The sequence below is a fragment of the Porites lutea genome, chromosome 5 (assembly GCF_958299795.1).
Source record: "Porites lutea chromosome 5, jaPorLute2.1, whole genome shotgun sequence".
In the NCBI taxonomy this organism is placed as follows: Eukaryota; Metazoa; Cnidaria; class Anthozoa; order Scleractinia; family Poritidae; genus Porites; species Porites lutea.
The window spans coordinates 42,065,949-42,088,012 of NC_133205.1; the positions used below are offsets into that span (position 1 = coordinate 42,065,949).

At 41.6% G+C, this 22,064-nt stretch overlaps 1 protein-coding gene across 1 annotated transcript in view; it reads right to left on the reverse strand.

The window, feature by feature from the left end:
* Positions 1-1,027: 1,027 nt before the first annotated feature.
* The window catches only part of LOC140938406 (uncharacterized), a 21,708-nt gene continuing 671 nt past the window's right edge, over positions 1,028-22,064 (reverse strand). Inside the window, exons 2-7 of the mRNA XM_073387891.1 lie at positions 21,562-21,700; positions 20,730-21,062; positions 18,203-18,553; positions 8,300-8,494; positions 6,021-6,641; positions 1,028-1,381 (exon numbers count right to left, since the gene is read on the reverse strand). Coding sequence (XP_073243992.1) covers positions 1,028-1,381; positions 6,021-6,641; positions 8,300-8,494; positions 18,203-18,553; positions 20,730-21,062; positions 21,562-21,645 — 1,938 coding nt within the window. The 5' untranslated portion in view covers positions 21,646-21,700. The remainder of the gene's footprint in view (positions 1,382-6,020; positions 6,642-8,299; positions 8,495-18,202; positions 18,554-20,729; positions 21,063-21,561; positions 21,701-22,064) is intronic.

The window sequence follows — 22,064 nt, forward strand, 5'->3', positions numbered from 1 at the left end:
ACTTACCAAAACTTCCAGTGCTGAGAATGGATTTTATTCCGTCCCTTTCAACTGGCGTCGAATCTTGTCCAACTCTTTTCAGTTTCAATAACATGGCAGGAATAGGAGTAAAAGAGCGATAGCGAGCTATAGAAGCAAATTTTTTTTAAGGGAAAATCAATCGTTTATAACGGGGGACACTGGACTAGGGCGAAATGCCGGGCAACTACTTTCTTGACAGTGAGGCTAGTCACAGGTGATGCAGGCTCAGTGAGTGTAGCGCAAACTGCAAAATACAACGTTTGCATGAGTTGAACTTTAAATCCGAAAATTTGTAAGGAATTCAGGATAAGGCTTAGAGAAACTTACCCTGCAATAAGCTGTTTATGTCTTTGCTGATCAGTCGGAGTTCCAGGAAATCGCCAGGTTTAAATTCTCCGACCGTGTAAGAAAAATGAGAACAGGAGCTAGGCGTGAAAGTTGGAGCGAAACGAAAAATGACGACGAATTATTAGCGACCACTTTTCAGTTGCTAAATGGTACTGAAATGGGGAGCTTTTGACCAAGAAGCTTTTGGCAGCTATCACAAGAGTAAACATAATAAAATGTTCCATCACTAAACCAATGAGTTGCCTCAAACTTCGAAAGTAACCTAAGCTAATTCCCTGTTTTCAGTCTACAGACGAGAAATACTGAGGTTTGATTAGTTTCAGGTGAGGTACAAATCTTGCTATTATCAAACCTTTAGAAGAATTGCTTTGAATCGAATGAGAAATAGTTAAATAACCTCAAACAGTAAATGCTTCTGTTTAGTTATACACTTCAATAAATGTCTTAATCAAATGTTAATAGAAAGTGCTGAAATCCCGGACTTGTGAGTTATAGCTTTTAACAATCTAAAATTATTATCATCAACAGACTACCCAACACCTAGGAGTCGAAATCACTCACTCCCTTTCAAAGTCTTTTATCTACGTTTGCTTTTGCGTAGTATAAGAACTTATCATAACTCATGAATCTCATGAGTCACTTTAATCTAAAGTCCCTTTTAATCTTGAGGTTTAGGAACTTCTTCAACAAATATACGGGACACTGAATTCCATCCTGTGTAGGCATTAGCGTATCCATATCCGGGGCAATTGCTGATCCAGAATCCCACAAACACCTTCCCTTTGGGGATGTTATTACAGTGCCCCTCAATATGGCGGACGCGATGGAGATCTTTATCACTGCCTGTCTGCATATAGACCACTCCGTCAATGGGCAGAGGTCCAGAACATTCAGTGCCATTGAAAGTGAAGTACCAACGTTTGCAGCAGCAATTGCATTTGTTAATTCTCAATGTACCCGTCCAGTAAACATGAAGAGAAGTATCAGAGAAGTTTTTGGTGAAAACACAGTCCTGCAAAAAATACCAAAAAAATTGACAGAAAATCTATTAATGAAGAGGCTCTGCAACACATTGTTCCATGACATCTAAAACCTAGATCTAGCTTAGATCTAATAGCGACTGCCCACATGGCCTAGTACGCAATATTGGTTGTGGTCGTTGTGGATAGGCAAATAAATCAGTTGATAGATGTAGAGGCAGGGCTAACCCCACCGCTGGGTGGTTGAATTTATCCCTTTTTTTTGGAAAAAGGGACTTAATATAATCTACTAGTACTGCAGTCAGCCTTGCATTTCTTAATTTGCTACGCAGGATTTTGCTGGCTAGGCATAGATCCACAAGCACCTATAGGTTTCAAAGTTGATCCCTGTCAACGCACCCCACAGAAACGGTGACCTGGATACTTGTCTTCCCCTCCACCTCCCCGAACCCTTCATGCAGCGTTTTTTCAGCTAGATCTTTGACATTCGCAATTCCAGATGTCACACGTGCTGGTTGCTGGAAGTCGTATGCACCGACCAATTCGAAACCTTCACATCCCCCGGCAACCCCCGGGCATTTGACCTGGGGGTGGGGAGTCCGGAATTTGAACCGCAAGCCTCAAGTTAATAATGATAATATTAATAATAATAATAATAATAATAATAATAATAATTATGACAATAAAAATCCAATATTTAATCAGGATAACCCCTCAGTACCAAGTACTGTTATCAATGGGGTCCTGCTAACTAAAAAAATAAAAATCTAATAAATAAGAATAAACAAAAATATATAAAAAGAAAACATGCACTAGGTTAAAAACCGTTAAAAACTACAATAAAAGTTACAAGTAATAAGAAGTACTAAAGAATAAACAAAATATATAAAAAGCAAACATAGCTTTAAAAAAAACATTTCAAACCGCAATAAGATTCGGTTTCTTTGTAAACGAATTTCTTGTTCGACAAGGACTTCAAAAGCTACATGTATGCAGTTTAACTATGACCCTGATTTCACTCCCTTTTTTAATATAAAGTATATTATTGCTGGGAGATATAAGCCCGACTTACTTTTAGACGTCCGAAACATTTGCTATACATTAATCCACACACCATATAATCTGTCAAATATTTCTTCTTTGGGAGAAGCATTTGACTACTACATTGGGCCGTAACATCTACTAACTATGGCCGTAATCAAGAGACTATAAAGGGGACAGAGAGGGCGTCCCCCATATACACCCTATTCCATAGGTAATTCGTCTCGAGTTATTTTTAACACCACAGATCTCAAGGGGGATTAGACAACAGCCAATCACATAGCGCGCATGTGTTCCGCGTAGATGACCCACGCTGAGAGCCACGCGTCCTTCACGAAATGACGCAGAACAAAATGGGGGAAGACGCGGAGAACGATTTTGCTATTCCTTTTGTCGACGAAAACGACTACAGCGAGATTTCTGCGAAAGCTGTGTCAGCGAAACCGAAATTCAAAAAGAATCGCCCTTCCTCTCTTGTATAGAGCTAACAGTAGAGCAGGGAAATCCTTAACACAGTGAATATTCTCTCAGGATCATCTATAGGTGGTTTTCACGTTACGTCATCGCCGCCATGCTGGTGGACGGTAAACAAAAGATCGCTCATTAGCTCGTTTTGTTTGTCCACCAGCATTTGTTCATTTCACCATTGTTACTTGTGTCTCCCGAGATTGCATGAAAACCACCTATAATTTACAGTTTGAAGAGAGCAATTTCTGGTTTGATGTTTATTTTTTTCATTCTTCATAGCGATTATTCCTACCCACTTACTTTGTCAATTGTAGGCGAACCCTCCTAAAGCTGAATTTAAAGGGACCATATTCAAGCTCAGAAAGAGAAATAAAATTTCGTCGTTGCTTATTTACGTCCTCCATAAAACGCGAAATTAGGCATTTTCACGTCGTAGTCGTGCAAAAACGGGAAAGAAATGAACAAAAAAGTGTGTTGCACGTGCGAAGTTGTTGTTTTGCTAATTAAACCTATTGTTTTTTTGACATTCTAGTTGTCGTCCGCGTCGTTGGATCTTAAACTCCCTAAATTGTACAAAAGACCGGTTTCAACAGACCGGCGAAATTTCTCATTTTATTAAAGCACTGAGGTTACGACAACTTCGAGTTAAACTGATTTCACGGGTTGTCAAAGAGTCCAGCGATTCCTTTTCCCAGGTGAGCGCCGACTCATTTCGCTTCAATATTCAGGAATGCTCTCGATCTTTTTACGCTTTCATTGCCTCTCGCCCGACATGTTTTGCACGGCGTTTGGTCATGCGAAACCTCCACGAAACATCCACGCCTCGCGCGAGGTAACTTTATCCCGATTCTAAAAATAACTCGAGACGAATTACCTATGGAATAGGATGTATATGGGGGATGCCCTCTCTGTCCCCTTTATAGTCTCTTGGCCTTAATGTATAAGGAGAATTTCTCTTTCCTCCGCAAAGGCCTCTTTGTACCGTAGGGAAGCTGGGGAGAGGGGAGCGCGGGGGACAATGGGATATCTAGCGGGAGCCTCTGCTGAGGAGAGAATGAGAATTTAACCAGGCCTGTCTTAAAAAGTTCAAATGCCCAGGGGGTTGCTTTGGGGATGTTAAAGTTTCGAATTGATCGGCGCATAAGTCTTCAGAGTCAACTGAGAGATGAAACGTCCTTGTCAGTAGCAGAGACGAGGCTGAGAGTCTTACCATGAGATACAGGCCAGAGAAACCGTTACACGTTAAACTTACATTTTTTGTAGAATCAAAGCAAGAGCTGTTCAGTAATCACACTCACAAGCACGCTTCTGTTATGTCAAAGCTTCTGAGTTTTACCCGAAACACTGAAGAAAATCGTGACATTCTTGAAACTTTACAAGCGTAGGTTTTCGGCAAATTGAAGTTTGCAAAAAAATAACTTGGCCTCACCCGGTCGCTTGAATTTGTTAATATCACAGTCCTAGGGTTATTTGCAACATGACCTGTTCCAGGTGTTCAGATTTTGGGAACGGCGCGAGAGAAGTGAGCACAAAAAACAGCGAGGGGGTGGGGTAGGGGGTGAGAGAGAGAGAAGGAACCTCTCTCCCTCCCCCTCTCTTCCTACATATTTGTCCCGCTTTCTTATCTCTCTCGCACTCCACTATCTGAACGCCTGTAAGTGAGGCTATTTGCATAAAAAGGACACTTTTCCTTTCGACGCTACTGTATGAAAAACAGAACAATTAACTGCTCACAAACAGACTAACTGCTCCTTGGTCAGACACTGGCTTTTAACGTGTAAGCTTAAGTACCTCTTTGTTCGCAAAGCCAAACGGCACCAGTTGTTGAACAGCTATATACGATAGAACAACTAAGTAGATCTCTTTGTACAATGGACCAGCGGCCACGTAAAGTTTCCGAAGTGATTTACTGACAATTTTGGCTAGGCTAAGTATAAAATCTGCTTGAACGTTAAATAGTTTATTCTACCTATCGCTAGTGCTCGTAAAAATTGCTTCAGTTTCCTAATCCTGTCAGTCACCTAAATTCTGATTGTCTCCGTAATTTTAGTAACTGCATCTTATTTTAATTTATGGCGAGGAGTTGTTAACCCTACGTTCAACCCCCAAGGAGGGCGCACCACAAACTGGAGAAAGATAACCGAGCAGACCGAAATACGACCTGAAGAAGGACCTTAAGGCCTTGGTGGAGGCAAGCAATTAGGCCCAGACAGCGTTACATCATTGCAGTCTTACGCCCCACATAAGTAAGTACCTAAATTGTGCCGGATACCGGAGAAAAAATGTCAGGCCTTCGGGCATTTTGAATTTTGCAAAAATGTCAGGAAAAAAGGACATAGCTCTCATCGAGGCATAGTGAAATTGTATCTCATTGCACAGCCTGGGTGACAGGCGTTTGTAAGGGAAGGGGAAGGGAATTTGGGCGCTAGATCGGGCGCGAGGGACTGACTTTAGCGCTTATCGCGCGCCCGGAGTCTCGCTCCCCCTCCCTTTCAAACATCTGCCACACAGGCTATTTGTCGCCTAATTACTTTGCAAATACTATTTATATTTTCACATTTTTTTCAAGTTTTGATAATGACTAACCATTGACAATGCTGGAAAGAGTACCTTCATTGTACCTTATGCGCTCGAAATTCTGCTAACAGAATATAATACATATCTATTCCTGCCAGAACAAAGACTATAAAGGCATTGATGTCAAGGTTATTATAGGTGAAAACGACCCCGCTAATCTACACCTCTATGAAGCATTTTACATTAGAAAGGGCAAGCCTACACTCAATTCCCGAGAAGAATGTACTGAATTCGCAGACCTTCTATTTTAGTATTTTATTTTAGAGACCATTCTTAAGCGCTTTTAGAGGTCCTTTGTCTAGAGACACTCCATCAGTAGAACAGTTTTATATATTTTTAATTATGCTGCTGAAGGACAACATGAACAGATTATCTGCCGACAGAATTTATATAAGCCTACCTGTGTAACTAGGCCGCTGTATAAAGGATGTCGTTTTACAGGAGAGGTATGCCAGAAGCTAATAGCTGTTTGTTGGTATCTGCACTGGGCAAGCAAAATCCCTTTCGGACAATGGCTGCTGTATGCTCTATATTGTGTGTGAATTTGATAATTGTATGCTGATCAATCGCAAAAGCACGACTCACCTTGATCAGACCACTGTCCTTCTGATCATCCAAGTTGTTCCAGGCACATTCTTTCCAATTCTTAAACGGCATCGGGCCAAGTTCCCAATTTTGACCGGGAGGACCCTGGGCTCCAGTTTCTCCTTTATCCCCTTCCTCTCCCTTTACACCAGCAGGTCCCTTACCACCAGGAGGTCCCTGAGGTCCAGTCTTCCCCTGCAATCCTCGGTCACCTTTATCACCTTTAGCCCCATCATGGCCATCACTTCCGTCACGCCCGTCGTAGCCTGGTCCCCCTGGAGCACCATCCCTGCCGGGCGTGCCAGGACTGCCATCACTTCCGTCACGTCCGTCGTTGCCTGGTGCCCCTGGAGCACCATCCCTGCCGGGCGCGCCAGGACTGCCATCACTTCCGTCACGTCCGTCGTTGCCTGGTGCCCCTGGAGCACCATCCCTGCCGGGCGCGCCAGGACTGCCATCACTTCCGTCACGTCCATCGTTGCCTGGTGCCCCTGGAGCACCATCCCTGCCGGGCGCGCCAGGACTGCCATCACTTCCGTCACGTCCATCGTTGCCTGGTGCCCCTGGAGCACCATCCCTGCCGGGCGCGCCAGGACTGCCATAACAAAGCGATGGACATTGCTGGTTTCAAACAGGAAAATATCAAAATTTATTTAAAATATATGTCATCCTTCGACTGATTGATCCTGATTGTATCCAGGTTTGGTTTGCAAAAAGCTGACAAGCAGAAAGGCCGGTATGAGTACTTTTAGTAGAAACAATTCGAGCTTACCTTATCTCAAAAAAATGCTTGTCCAACGAGCTAATTTTTTGCTGAAACTTTGAATTTTCTAAGGTCTCATATTCAGTAAAGGTAGCATTTTTTCATTTTCATGTCTTGGCTTTTCCTGCCTGGTTCATAGATAGGTGATACCTTCCCCTCTCCATCATCACAGCTTTATTAAGGAGCTTAAGCTACAACGGCGGCGAAGGCTACGAAAACGTCACTTAAAAAGTGAAGTGATGATGCTTTAAACTTTGTCGCGCTTATTCCATCTCGTCCAATAGCTCTCTTCGGAGAAGATTGATAGCCTGGGACCCGAACTAGGCGCGCGCGCATTTATGGGATTATTTGGGGGGAACGTGAATGTAAACAAACATTGCGGAAAACAGAGTGGAATTCTTAAGCGGAGTTAAAACAGCTCAAAATAGCAAAAAGGAAGGTGGGATTGAAAGAAACAAAAAACATGAAATTGTGAAGCTGAAGGAAGATGTGCCTGAGAGATTTTATTTCGAGAAAAACTAAAAGAAAGCAAATCCGTGTGCTATTGGAACTTAACTTCTAATTAGCGTTCCGAAACAAACGTACATATTCTCGCTGGATACGTTTTGTCATTGGTATTCTACAGAATGCCAGACCAGGGGAGTTCCCGAAGCTATTTGTGCACAAAGGCACACATTAACTTGCATGCCTCGTCATAACACAAGGTGGCTGCTCACTTTGTCCCCCCAAACAATCTCATAAATACGCGCGCGCTTAGTTTGGGTCCCAGGCTATCACTCTTTTCCGAAGTAGGCTATTCGTCAAATTTTGGCAACTATTTCTGGAGGTAAATGCTAAAACGCTGTATCAAAGGTCAGGAAAAGAAAGTGTGTTCACGTCCTCCACAAAAAGTGAAATTAGGCATTTTCTCGTCGTAGTCGTGCAGTAACGACAAAGAAATGTGCAAAAAAGCGTGATGCACGTGCAAAGTTGTTGTTATGCCAATCTAAACCTACTGCTTTTTCGCCGTTATCGATGACGTCACCGTCGTCTTGCTTAAAAGCTCACTATTGTCAAATGTCAGGGGCATAGCGTCCTGCGTCTGTATACTCACATACGCCGGTGCGTATATGAACAGCTAAAACATAGAATAAATATATTTTTTTCCTGAAAAAGCGTTTTTTATCATTAAATCGGGATGACTGATACATTTTTCGCACTGTATTGGTATCTTTGTGTTAGTATTTCCTTTATCACTTTATTATCCCATAATTCTGATGACGTCACGACTTTTTTTCCCGTAAACATTGTACCTTACCAACAACACTAGAGATGGGTAAAATAAACAACTAACTACTGCATTTTCCTAAGTTTAAATTTACTGAAAATCTCATGCGGAAAACACTAGAAATAGCATTTCCGAGACAATAAATTTAAAAATTTTGAGGGGGGAGCATGCCACCAGACCTGCCTACGTTGGGCCGGCTTCGACGCTGGAAATTTTCTCTCCCGCGTGCGTACACCTACAAAATCTCACGCTCCGCCTCTGAATGTTACCTAACAAATTCACATAAGGTTTTCCATCGAGCTTACCGTGGTTTGTGCGGACTGTTTGTTGACGCCGGTTGCCGTAACAGCAGTCATTATGGCCAGCAGTAATATTAATAAACTTAGCATTATGATCAGCTCGACCAGCTCGGGTGACCAGATCTGTCAAAAGCTCCTTAGCTGCCTGTGGAATAGAGGATGATACTCTTTAGCCTGGTACTTTTAGGCAATACGCCCTCCACCCCACCTCTCCCAAACGTTTTTTTGTGGAAGTGGGGTCAGAAATAAGTAGTTGTTGCTTAGTGTTCATCGCAATCACCCAGCAGTTTTGTGGTCCGAAAATTTTGACTCAGCTTGAGCAAAGTTGAGACTTGTTTGAACACACATTCAAATTTCAGTTTTTAGTGAGCAAAAACAGTGCACGTAATCTGGAGAAAAAACTTTGATCACTAAAATTCGCTACTTTGATTGTTATTACCACATGCAAGTAATCTTTGTTACATACAATAGCAAGTATTTGCAATGCAGTAACACGCACAGACTGAAAGTAAAAATCTCTAGAAAAGTGTAGATTTGAGCCTTTGTATGGGTATTTCTGACGACATCGAAGTCGCGACGATGACTATTGATGAAACGACCATCTTAGAGATTAAAGCGACGATCGCATTGCCATTTCAATTAAGTATGACAACATTTGTTGTGCAATGACGGCAACGATTCGTGCGCTGCTCGTTCAGAGGTTTATTTTTTCGCTTATTTTCTCGTTTCCCTCGTCGCTGTGGTTGCACTAAGCTCGCTAATAGCGTTACATCACGCAAAGCTTGCAATTCTTGATATGCGATCATTTTGCCAGAAAAACGAACGATTTGCTGGAAAACGCGCGACGAACCCACTTCCCTGGGTACTCACACAGAAGCTCAGTTATCTAAATTATTTTTGCTCTTCCCCTGAACTTTCTTGAGCGAATGACTACCCAGTAAGCTATAGTTTTCTGATGTTAAACTAGGAAGCCATTGACTAAAACTAAGTCCCTCCTTGGTTAAGATTAAGTAAATGTACCTTGGCAGTTTTGATCCCGTGTTCAGCGCACGTAGCTGCACCCAAACTAAAAGCAGAAGTGAAACCAGCTGTTTCCACAAGTGCAGTGTTGCTTTGTTCTTTAAGGGTATCACGTCACACTATTTCTCCAATATGAATGGTCAGCTTCCCATCAACAGAACAGATGACGTGTTTCCTTAAAGATCAACCCCTGTTGTCATGGTGATTCAAGTACCAACAAGAGAGGCAAAGTGACTGTATGCTGGTCTCTGCATATCGCGCCATTTTCATGATACCGCTATCTGAGTTTACTCGATCCCATAGATTAACATGAATCACTAGAATGCTAGAATTCATAGTTTTCCTCTCCTCAATTAAAATGGAGTTATCCCAGGACAGCCCTTTATTTCCAAGAAAAAAACTTAACGTAAGAGTCTTGCAGTAAAATGACATATCTGTAATAAGAGGGCGGCTAGTGTAAACACAATGATGTACCAGAGTAAACAGGGGCCGAATGGAACTAGCATTTCTATGACAGGCGTAGGCCGGTTCAGGAATTTGGGTCCCCGTTGCTTAGGTAAAAATTTTTTACCTAAATCATAGTAGGAGCTGAAAGAGGAACCACACTAAAAAGAAGACAAGCCTTACGAAGGTGTTATAAGCCGGATTAATCCTGACACGTTTTAGCGGCAAATTTTCCTCATTAAGTTACACGAGTTTTCTTGAATGCCTGATATGTAATACAACAAAACAATAGGACGGGGCTACTCTTTCTTTGCTGTTATATTTTTGGAGACTAGCGGTTTCGTGCCGGCTTGGTTAAACTCATCGGACTTTTCAGTTCTAAAACGCCTTTATCTTAGTTGCCATTGTATTGGTAATCACATGAATAAATTTGTCAGAGTGAAGTAAATACTTCAAACGTTTATTCGTTAGACACAGGAAAATAAATGCGCCAGTGTTGTTGTTAGACACAGGCAAATTAATGCCCCAGTGTATCTGTAAGACACAGGCAAATTATTGCCCCAGTGTATTTGTTAAACACAGGCAAATTAATGCCCCAGTGTATTTGCTAAACACAGGCAAATTAAGGCCCCAGTGTATTTTGTTAAACGCAGGCAAATTAATGCTCCAGTGTATTTTGTTAGACACAGGCAAATTAATGCCCTAGTGTATTTATTAGACACAGGCAAATTAATGCCCCAGTGTATTTGTAAGACACAGGCAAATTAATGCCCCAGTATATTTGTAAGACACAGGCAAATTAATGCCCCAGTGTATTTTGTTAAACGCAGGCAAATTAATGCTCCAGTGTATTTTGTTAAACGCGGGCAAATAAGGATCAATTCTTCGCTTGAAAAATCACTCAGCATGCCTATATATCTAATGCTCAGGTTTACAGATATTTCCTGAGGAAAGATCCAGAAATTTGTAGGCCGGCTTATATTTACATGTATCGGGTTTATAACACACAAAGTTTAACATTTCTACGAGTAAAATGATTGTCGTGTTCGAAGCCCGTCGGCTTTATTGATAGTAACGCCATAATGTTTAACAGTTTCATTAGCGACTGAGCTGGTCCTCATAACCACTTCTATGAGATTCAGCGAACATTAAGATCCAGTTCGATTAGCATCCTTATAAAGCCCAGTCTTCGACATAACAGTCCGCTCGCATTTATAGCTAAAACGTTTTCTTTATGTACAGAATTTTAATTACTCACCTTGCGGCCGTGATAACAATTATTTACCTGTTTCACTGAAGAACACAAGATAGCCAGCATGTGCACAAGCGAAAATTAAACGAGAAAAAAATCGTCTTGCGCGCCATTGCATTTGAGCGCGAGTAGAGCGAGATTACTTTATTTTTCGCGCTAATATTTCCGAATATGGTATTGCTGTAATAAATTAACCCAATAAGTAACGCAGCATCTTGCTAGTGTTCTTTGTTCCATTGCTTTTTGTAAAGTCACCGTCAGCAGATCCAAATGTTCTCTGATTCTGTCTGAACTGTTCCAAACGGAGAAATATTTTTAATAAGAATTTTTTTAAAATTGGAAATAGCAGACGAAACATCAAATTGCTTGTGACCGGATATGTAATCAACCATCTTACCGCAGATTGCCATATGCCTAACCGCAAGGAAGGCAAATGGCCGCGGGATTTTAACGCCTTGAGCAAATGCCTGAATTGAATTCCTGAAGCTGCCGAAGCCTCTCGGCGGCGGCGGGCTGAGAAATAATACACTATTAAAGAAGCTAAATGAGCCGTCATTAAGTAGAAAAGCTGACAATTCCCCCAAAATGACTTTCCCTTTGCCTCCCATGGACTCTAATAGTTGAAAGCGCTGGGGGAGGGGCCCCTCTCAAACCGCCCTAATTTGAAGTAAAATACCAATCTACCAATCTGGGCGTGTATCAAAGTTTTATTTTAAAACTCACAAAACCGTGAACGCCACAAATACTAATACAGGAATGTTTCTTTGTCCATAAAATTCGCTTAGGTTTAAAAAGTGAACTTTACAAGGCTAAAACATATATCTTTAAAAAAAGAAAAATCCGAACGCTTTCGACACTAAAGGTAATCATCAGGGTAAGGAAATACCGTCCACTAATTGCATATTTCATATCCTCGGGTAATTCCCGATGTGAAAAGTTTCGCAACGTAGGATATAATTTGCCTGTTCAAGCTAGGCATCAATTATGGAATCATTAGGCCTTCAAAGATTCTGCGCAGATGGCCGAAAGATTTGGCCGTGCAGAGTATGCGCTGACTAAAAGAGTGCAAAGTTTTCTCGTGGAGGTGACGAGCAGGTTCAGTGCATTCCGTATTGGAAAACAATGTTTTTCGTAAATGTGAATAATCAATGTTTAAGGTTATGTTCTTGAAGATTAGCTCTCAGAATACTCTTCACGGCAGCAACACGTTAGTCGTCAGATGCAAAGATTCCATTTAAGGGGGCCTTATAAGTGGGAGTTCTCATAAGCGAAACTTAAAGGTAGAGGAAAGTTGCACCGTATGTCCGGGCTTTTATCATTTATAATCACTAAATGTCGTTACTACTATTCACTTTCTTTACAGACGATGGAGACAACTGTTAAATCACACGACTCCGCTCCGCCTTTGTTCTAATACGTGGCGTTCATGATCCGGTTCAACGCCTCAACAATGCTTTGCTAAAGATAAATTTTTCAAGAATGATCTCAGAAGAACTTATGCTGGCATGGTAGACACCCTGAATGAGGCTGTAGGTGATATCACCGAGGCTTTCAGGACAGCAGGGTTCATGTTGAGGCGTTCATTGTCAAGTTTAAGGCATTACACTGATTACATAATTAAAAGGTTCCTTGAACTATGATAGGGGTTTCCATGATAGCTGGTGGAGTTGCCCTGCAATTGGATCATAACTTGGTTTAAGTAAATGTCATTTCAACGCTGATGGGATAAGAGAGGGGGTGGGAATCCGGGAAAATATGGGGAGAGGGATGTGTACCGGAGGCGGGAGAGAAAGCAACCCAGGGTCAACATTTTTTAAAAGCAGGAAGCGGGAGAAATAGAGGGAAACTACGCACTAATGCTTGATATTTTGCAATCTAGAAAGTGCTAAAGACAGGAAGCCAAGAAAAAAGGGGCCGAGAACCCGAGATGCATGGCCCGGTGCAAGGTAAGGGAGCCAGGAGGTATGGGAGCTGGAGCTGGGAGGTGCGGGAGAAACGGGAGGTATAGGAGCCGAGGCCCTACCCCTCCTCACGGGCCTTGATGGTCTTAAATAATTTGTTAAAATACTTGCAGTCAAAAGCAAAATTATGCAAAATTATTGCTTTGAAGCACTAAAGACCTTGAGTGCATTTTATATTTTCCAAAGGCTTTGTGTCGAAAAGCAGGTTCAAACAGCAGAATGACTTTGCCATATTTTTTCAACCAAAGAGAATGTTACGTTTTACAGGTTATGGGATGACACACTTGTTGTATTCAGTAATGATAATGGCGGGTTACGAAGGTCAGGAGATTTTAAGCGGCCCCTCCGTGGTACAAAACATACCGTGTGGAAGAGAGGGACCCGAGGGGCTGCATTTGTGCATGGAAAATTACTGCAACAAAAAGGCGTGAAAAACAGAGAATTGTTGCCCGTGACAGACTGGTATCCAACGTTAATCAGTCTAGCAGGTGAGGATTAAATCCATAATGACCTCTCTAGTAGTTGATATAGGAGTAGGCTCATTTTATATTTGTTCACACTAGAGAAAAGCAATGCAGCGAATTCAACGTTTCGTAGACTACGAGCAGTCTCTCTTTTTCTCTAAGTGTTGCGGCTGGGCTCCCTGTTTTCTCGTTTCCCGCCCTTTTAGATCGCGTGATGAGTGTTTGTTGTTGTACGGAGTTACTCGATATATCAGTTGGAGCGATTCACTCGAAGTAACGACGTTTTTAAAGCTTGACAACGTATATATCCTTGTTTAGTATATACTAAAACAGTGGATAGTGTTGTTCGCGCGCTCTGATTGGCTACTCAATCAGTGAATATCCTGCACTATTCACTGATTCACCTCCAGTTCCTCGGAGCGAGCGACTCCAAACTCGTGTAAGTTGCAAGCAAAATGTCTTTCCGGTTTGCTGCCGTAAACAAACAAAGAAATTTCACAACTAATCAAGCAAGCTGTTTCCGAAATACACGAAGAAGGTGACGAAGTTCGGATTGGAAGTTTTAACAGGTAAAGCTTTGTCTTTTTGACACGAATTTATCGATAAAACCGGTGAAAAAGTTTTTTGTTTACAAATGCAAATTAAGCTTAAGTCTTGCTTACTTTATTTAGTTGATTTGTTCATAAATAAGCTTAAGACTAAATTTAATAATCTTTTTTTATAGAATGATTTTAAATACAAAAAGAATTCACAACTCCTTTTGAAGAAATTTCCCCGCAAGAGCTAAACAAATGCCTTCAAAAGTTTTAGTTGCCGGCAAGAAAAAGCGACGGCCGCGGCCGCCCGGTCATTAGGCGCCAAAATTGTAATCGTTGGCAACAGTATTTGAGTTAAAAATCGTCGTTTTTGTGCTCAATTATCTCACTGTTTTAGTATATACTAAAACAATTATTCACCTCAGTGTCGGTGGCTAGTCGTGGATATTTACCTCACTGCTTCGCAGTTCGGTAAATATCCAGGACTAGCCACCTCCACTTCGGTGAATAATTGTTATTTATACAGATTGCTTGGTCTTGTCCGACGTATATATCTCCGTGGTTGTACGGATTGGTTTGTTTTGTCCAAATAAACGCCAGTTTACAAGTGGATATTGCACCTTACACTAAGTCCGTCGAGCGAAACGCTCGAGACACAAAAATGACCACGCGAATGCCTGAAGACGCTAGACGGGAGAGGCTCTTTTCTACTCTCGGGCTGCCGCCCTCGTTTTTCGCGTTTGGCAGCTTCACCGCTCGACGCTCGCCCGCGGACACTCCTCTCACTAAATCTGAAGGAAAATTAAAGAGAAACTTCTCGCCGTCTTATCGTTCCTTCTTCCACGCAAATCCTTACAATTTCATCCCGGTGGGGGCCATCTCTTACCACGTTCCTCCATCTGTGGAAGCAAACGATTCTGGAGAAAATAATGGCCAACAACCCAACCGTTAAGGGGTAATCAACTGATCACGATTTCCCCCATACATTTACTTTAAAGATAAATGCCTAATCTCATTGGATTTACTGAGGTTTGGTGCATTATGGAGTTAAGGTAAAGGTAATCTTTTTCTCATTTTCGTGTTAATTTATTGTAAGCAAGTATCTATTAGTTAAAACCTTTTTTGCTGTTAGGAGGCAGTTTTGACCGAGAATATTCAAAGCCAATCGACGATTATACCGAATGGGAAACAATCTCCACGAGACCATGGCCGCGAGACGAAGTACTTATTAATATAGACACTAGTCAAGGAGCTGCGCTACGCGTATGCTCAATGTCCCCAACGTCACGTGGTTTAAGCCGCCATAGTTAGATGCGAGGCTATACCAGCCAAATAATGGCGTCCAGTCAATTAAAAAAGATTTCAGTGGAAAATTATTTTTTGATAAGTTATTTTTTCTTCACCCTCTTTTATCTGATTCATTCTGAAGATCATCAATCTTGAAACCATAGTGTGATCCAGGGTAAAAGATGTAAAAAACAATATACAGGTGAAACTAAACGCACACTTCGTGAACGCTTTAAGGAACATAGACGGACACAATTTTGTTATTTTCCCTCCTCAATTTTTTATTCCCTCCTCCACAATTTTATTATTTTCCCTCCTCCTTTTCAATTTTTTTTATTCCCTCCTTCACAATTTTATTATTTTCCCTCCTCATTCTTGAATTCCCTCCTTCTCCACAATTTTAAACTTTTCCCACCTCCTCTCCTTCTTGAATTCCTTCATCCACAATTTTTATTATTTTCCCTCATCAATCTTGATTTCCCTCCGTCTCCTCCAACTCCTCACTTATTCTATATATTTTTCCATCCACAAATAGATCGACCCCATATCGACCCCACATCGATCCCAGACTCAACCTTTTTTCAATACAGCTTCGTGAATAGTTAAACTATATAAAACCACCACCACCACCACATTTCTGTTGTTTTCCCTCCACTACAACCACATTTCTATTGTTTTCTCTCCACCCTCACCGCCGCCACCACCACCACATTTCTATTGTTTTCACTCCTTGTTTTATCTTTCCAGCAGACAGGTTATATAGAAGGTCAGCCAGGCCAGACCCAGGCCAAAAACGCCAAACTCAGGCCAAAAAAGCCAAAACCAAATAACCTGCCTACTAGAAAAAAAAAAGAGGGAGTGAAAACAATAGAAATGAGGTGGTGGTGGAGAGAAAACGATAGAGATGTGTTGGTGGTGGTGGTGGTGGTGATAAGGGTGGAGAGAAAACAATAGAAATGTGGTGGTAGTGGTTGTATATAGTTTCACTATTCACGAAGCTGTGTTGAAAAAAGGTTGAGTCTAGGGTCGATGTGGGGTCGATATGGGGTCGATCTATTTGTGGATGGAAAAATATATAGAATAAGTGAGGAGGTGGAGGAAACAGAGGGAAATCAGGATTGAGGAGGGAAAATAATAAAATTGTGGAGGAGGAGGAAAATAGGAATTAAAAGTGAGAGGGGTAAGAAAAAATGATGCATCGTGTAAAAAAAGATAGCTTGCCTTAACTTTGACTATTCTAATAGATTTCTTTTAATTATAAATCACTGAGTATTTCATCTTTTATGCTTTTTGCAATTACTTTAATAAAGGGTCATAAAGTTGATTTCTTGTGTCTTAAGAAACGTGTCTGGTTTTATTACGAGTGTTTATTGATTAGTTGCGTGTTTTAATTGATCCTTCTTAAGTTATTAATTTAAAATTAAAATTAAAGTAACTATTAATAATGGTTTTTACTGTGGAGCTGAACCAATTTGTATGCAAATGTGGGCTTGTTAACTCGCATAATTAACTAACGATGCGTGAAACTACAAGACTTCAATATTTTTTCACATCCTCGGGATACAACGGAGAAAACGGTTTTGTAATAGTCCGTCTAAATTGAAATAAAGAGTTTTTAGCTCCACTTTCTGTATGTGTGTATGTTTTGTTTATATATACGATTTTCAGCGCTAAATAGAAGACATTATATAAGCCGTTTCTCGCGCTGCTTGGAGATCGCTCCTCTTATTCCTGTTTTATATATATAGACGTTGCGGCAAACTGGACTAAAGTTACTTACCGGGCTCTTCTAGGCAAGCCTATTGTTCCTATTGTTTAAGAGTGACATGTGGAGGAAGGCACTTATTAGTATGGAGGAACGCATTTTTACCCAGCTAGCTAGACACTGACTAGGCACATAATTAATAGGCAGGAAGGCACTAAATTTGTATGCAGGAAGACACTTATGCATATTGATAAAAGGGAATCCACTTTTTGCGAGGAAATCGAAAGGGAATCCGTAAATCCGATTAAGTTCATCCCTCTACCACTACTATTAATTTTTTATTTTGTTCAACTCTTCTCAGCTCCGATAACATGACAGGAATCAGAGTAAAAAAGAAATAGCGAGCTACAGAAGCAATTTTTTCTTGTGGGGAAATTAATCTTTTATAACGGCGGACACTGGACTAGGGCGAAATGCGGGGCAACTACTTACTTGAAATTGAGGCTAGTCACAGGTGATGTAGGTTCAGTATTTGTATCGCAAACTGCAAAATACAATGTTTGCATGAGTTGTACTTCCGATCCAAAACTTACCCTGCAGTGAGATGTTCATATCTTTGATGATCAATCGGAGTTCATCCAGGAAATCGTCGGGCTCAAATTCTCCGACCGCGCATAAAATTAGCTGTCGTTAAGTTAGCTATCACAAGAGTAAGAACAAAATATTCCCTCACTAAACGTATGAGGATTGCCTCAGTCAAACTTCGAAAGCAACCTAAGTTAATTCGCTGTTTTCAGTCTCCTGAAGAGAATAACTGAGGTTTGATTAGGTTCAGGTCAGGTACAAACCTGTATATTATCAAACCTTAAGAAGAATTACTTTGAATGAGAAATAATTAAATAAGCTCAAAACGCAAATGCCTTAATCATATGTTAATAGATCGTGCTGAAATCCCGGACTTGTGAGTTTTAGGTTTTAACAATCTGAAGCACTACTGTCTAAAACTACGTAGGAGTCGAAATCACTCACTCCCTTCATACATTTTTTCGGAGTTCTTTGTCGCCTCCCACTTTGGACTTTTACTTTTAAGCTTAAAGGTCCTTATCTATGTTTACTTTCTGTAGTATAAGAACTTATTATAACTCATGAATCTCATGAGTCACTTTAATCTAAAGTCCCTTTTAAGCTTGAGCTTTAGGAACCTCTTCAACAAACATACGGGACACTGAGTTGTATCCTGTGTAGCCATCAGCATTTCCATATGAGGCGCAGTTGCCGATCCAGAATCCCACACGCACCTTTCCTTTGTGGATATTATTACAGTGCCCCTCAATATGGCGGACACGATGGAGATTTTTATTACCGCCTGTCTCCATGAACACAATTCCGTCAATGGGCAGAGGAGCAGAACACTCAGCGCCATTGAAAGTAAAGTACCAACGTTTGCAGCAGTTATTGCAGTGGTAAATTCTCAATGCACCCGTCCAGTAAACATGAAGGGCAGTATCAGAAAAGTTTTTGGTGAAAACACAGTCCTGCAAAAAATACAAAAAATTTGACAGAAAACCTAATAATGAAGAGGCCAGGCAACAGATGCTCCATGACATCTAATACCTAGATCTAGTTTACATCTAATAGCAGCTGCCTACATGGCCTAGTGCGCAATATTGGTTGCGGTCGTTGTGGATAGACGAATAAATCAGTTGATAAATGTAGAGGCAGGTTGAATTTATCCTTTTGTGGAAAAAGGGAGTAATATAATCTACTAGCGCTGAAGTCAGCCTTGCTTCGTGCATTTCTTAATTTGCTCTACAAGATTTTGCTGGCTAGGCATAGATCCACCATCATCAAGCACATTTAGGTTTTAAAGTGCGGACCCCCGTCACCGCAACCCGTAGATAAGGTGACTCCCGTTAATTATCCTCCCCTCCCCACTGCCTCCCCAATCTCTCATCCAGCCTTAGAGACTGTTTTCACCTAGATCTTTGACATTCCAGATGTCACGCGTATTGGTTGTCGGAAGTCGTATGCGCCGACCAATTCGAAACCTTAACTTTCCCCTGCAAACCCCGGGCATTTGACCATAACTTGTGCCAGGGGATGGAGAATTTGAACTGCAAGCCTCAAGTTACTTTTTTTAAGGTCCGGTTTCTGACAACGTAGTTCGATAGATACGATCTTTTCCATAATTCGATGGAAGACTTTAAAGTCTAAGTTACATCTTTTGTAAACAAATGGCTCGATCGACAAGGACTTCAATAGTTACGTGTATGCATTTTTGTTACATGACCCTAATTTCCCTCCCTTTTAAACATAAAGTATGTTATCACTGGAAGATATAAGCTCGACTTACTTTTGAGCGTCCGAAACATTTGCTATACATTAATCCGCACACCATATAATGTGCAATATTTCTTCTTTGGGAGAGGCATTTGCAATTGACTACTCCCTTTCCCTCTCTTCATGCATATCTTTCCCGCTCTATTACTTCGCGCTGCACTCCACTATCTGAACGCCTGGACTGAACAGGCTATTTGCTGTATGAATAATAGCACAATTAACTGCACACAAAGAGACCAACTACTCTTTGGCCAGACACTGGTTTTTTAACGTGTAAGCCCAAAAACCTCCTTGGTTTGCAAAGCCAGTGCGCAGCAGTTGTTGAACAGCTATATACGGTTGAACTACTAAGTGGCCCTCTTCGGACAATGAACAAGCGGCCACGTAATAAAGTTTCCGAAGTGATTTACCGACAATTTGGCTAGGCTAAGTAAAAAATCTGCTTGAACTTTGAATAGTTTATTCTGCCTGTCGGCAGTGCTCTTGAAAATTGCTTCAGTTTGCTAATTTTAGTCAGACACCTAAGTTCTGATTGTCGCCGTAGTTTTAGTAACTGCATCATATTTTACGGTGAGGAGTAGTTAACCCTACGCCTCACCCCCAAAGAGGGCGCACCACAAACTGGAGAAAGAGAACCGGGCAGACCAAAGTACGACCTGAAGAAGAACCTTAAAGAAGGAATTGGCTGAGAAGAGGAATTACGCCATGACAGCGTTAGTAATCCCCACGTAAGTAAGTAGTTAGATTGTGCCGGATCCCAGGAAAAAAATTTCAGGCCTTCGGGCTATTGGAATTTGCAAGTATGGCAGGGAACAAGGACATAGCTCTCATTGAGGCATAGTGAAACTGTATCTTGTTGCATACCATGGGTGACAGGCGTTCGTAAGGGAAGGGAAAGAGCATTTGGGCGCGAGACCGCGCTTAAGCGACTTTCGGGCTTGTCGCGCACCCGGAATCTACTTCCTTCCCCCCCCCCTCCCCCCTCTCAAACGTCTGCCACACAGGCTATTCAACGCACTTTGTTCAATACCGCTCAGATTAGTTGAAACTGTAATTACTATTTTCATTTTCACGGGTTTTTTTTTCCTCAGGTTTTGATAATTAGCAATAGTGAATACCAATGACAATGCTGAAAAAGGTGCTGCCTTATGCCCTCGAAATTCCTCTGACAGAACTCATACAAGCCTACATGTGTAACTAGGCCGCTATATAGAGGAAGTCGTAATATAAGAGAGTATGCAGAAGCCTGAGATGTCCGTTGGTATCTGCACTGGGCAAACAAAAGGCCTTTCGGACAATGGCTGCTGCATGCTCTATATTGTATGTAAATTTGATAAGTGTATGCTGATCAATCGCAAATGCACAGCTCACCTTGATCAGACCACTATCCTTTCCATCATTCAAGTTTTTCCAGGCACATTCTTTCCAGTTCTTAAACGGCATCGGGCCAAGTTCCCATTTTTGACCGGGAGGACCCTGGGCTCCAGTTTCTCCTTTAGCCCCTTCCTCTCCCTTTACACCAGTAGGTCCCTTATCACCAGGAGGTCCCTGAGGTCCAGTCATTCCCTGCAATCCTTGATCACCTTTAGCTCCATCACGGCCATCACGTCCGTCACGTCCGTCGCGGCCTGGTGCCCCAGGAGTACCATGCTTGCCGGGCATGCCGGGAATGCCACAACCACCATAGCAAAACGATGGAGATTGCTAGTTTCAAACAAGAAAATAGTAAAAATTATAAAAAATATATCTTGTTATCCTTCGACTGATTGATGCTGATTGTATTCAGGTTTAGTTAGCAAAAAGCTGAAAGGCCGAAAGGTCGGTATGTGTACTTTTAGCTATAGCTTACCTTATCTCAAAAAAATGCTTGTCCAACGAGCTAATTTTCAACTGAAACTTTGAACTTCCTAGGGCTTCAGATACAGTGAAATTGGGATTTTTCATTTTCATGTGTTCGCTTTTCCTGCCCGCTTCTTAAACAGGTGTTATCTCCACCTCTCATAGATACAGCTTTATTACGGAGCTTAAGCAACAACGACAGCGACAGCTACGAAAACGTCGCTTAACGAAGTGAAGTCGCGATGTGTCAAACTTTATCGCACTTATTTCATCTCATTTCGTTCTCGTTGACGTCGCCGTCGTCGTTGCTTAAGCTCACTGTGTCAAATGAAAAATGTATATAAAGTTTTCTATACGAGCTTACCGTGGTTTGTGCGGACTGTTTGTTGCCGCCAGTTGCCGTCATAGCAGTCATTATGGCCAGCAGTAACATTGATAAACTTAGCATGATTCCCAGCTAGACCTTCTCACGTCACCAGATCTGTCAAAAGCTCCTCAGCTACCTGTGGAATAGAGGATGACACTCTTTAGCCTTGTACTTTTAGGCACTACGCCCCCCACCCCGCCTCCACTAACATAAGTCGTTGTTGCTTGGTGGTCATCGCAATCACACATCAACTTTGTGGTCCGAAAATATTTACTTAACTTGAACAAAACAAAGTTGAAATAATAAGATTAACTTTTAACCCTTGGCGACTAATTCTTCAATTGGGATATTGCGGTGCACATGCGTAATAAGAAGCCCGGGTGAGTGTTAAAAAGAATTTTAAATCAGCTTAAGTACTTACGTTATTTGAACACGCAAGCCAAATTTCAGTTTTTAGGGAGCAGAAACAGTGCACGTAAACTGGTGTCACTCAATGTGTC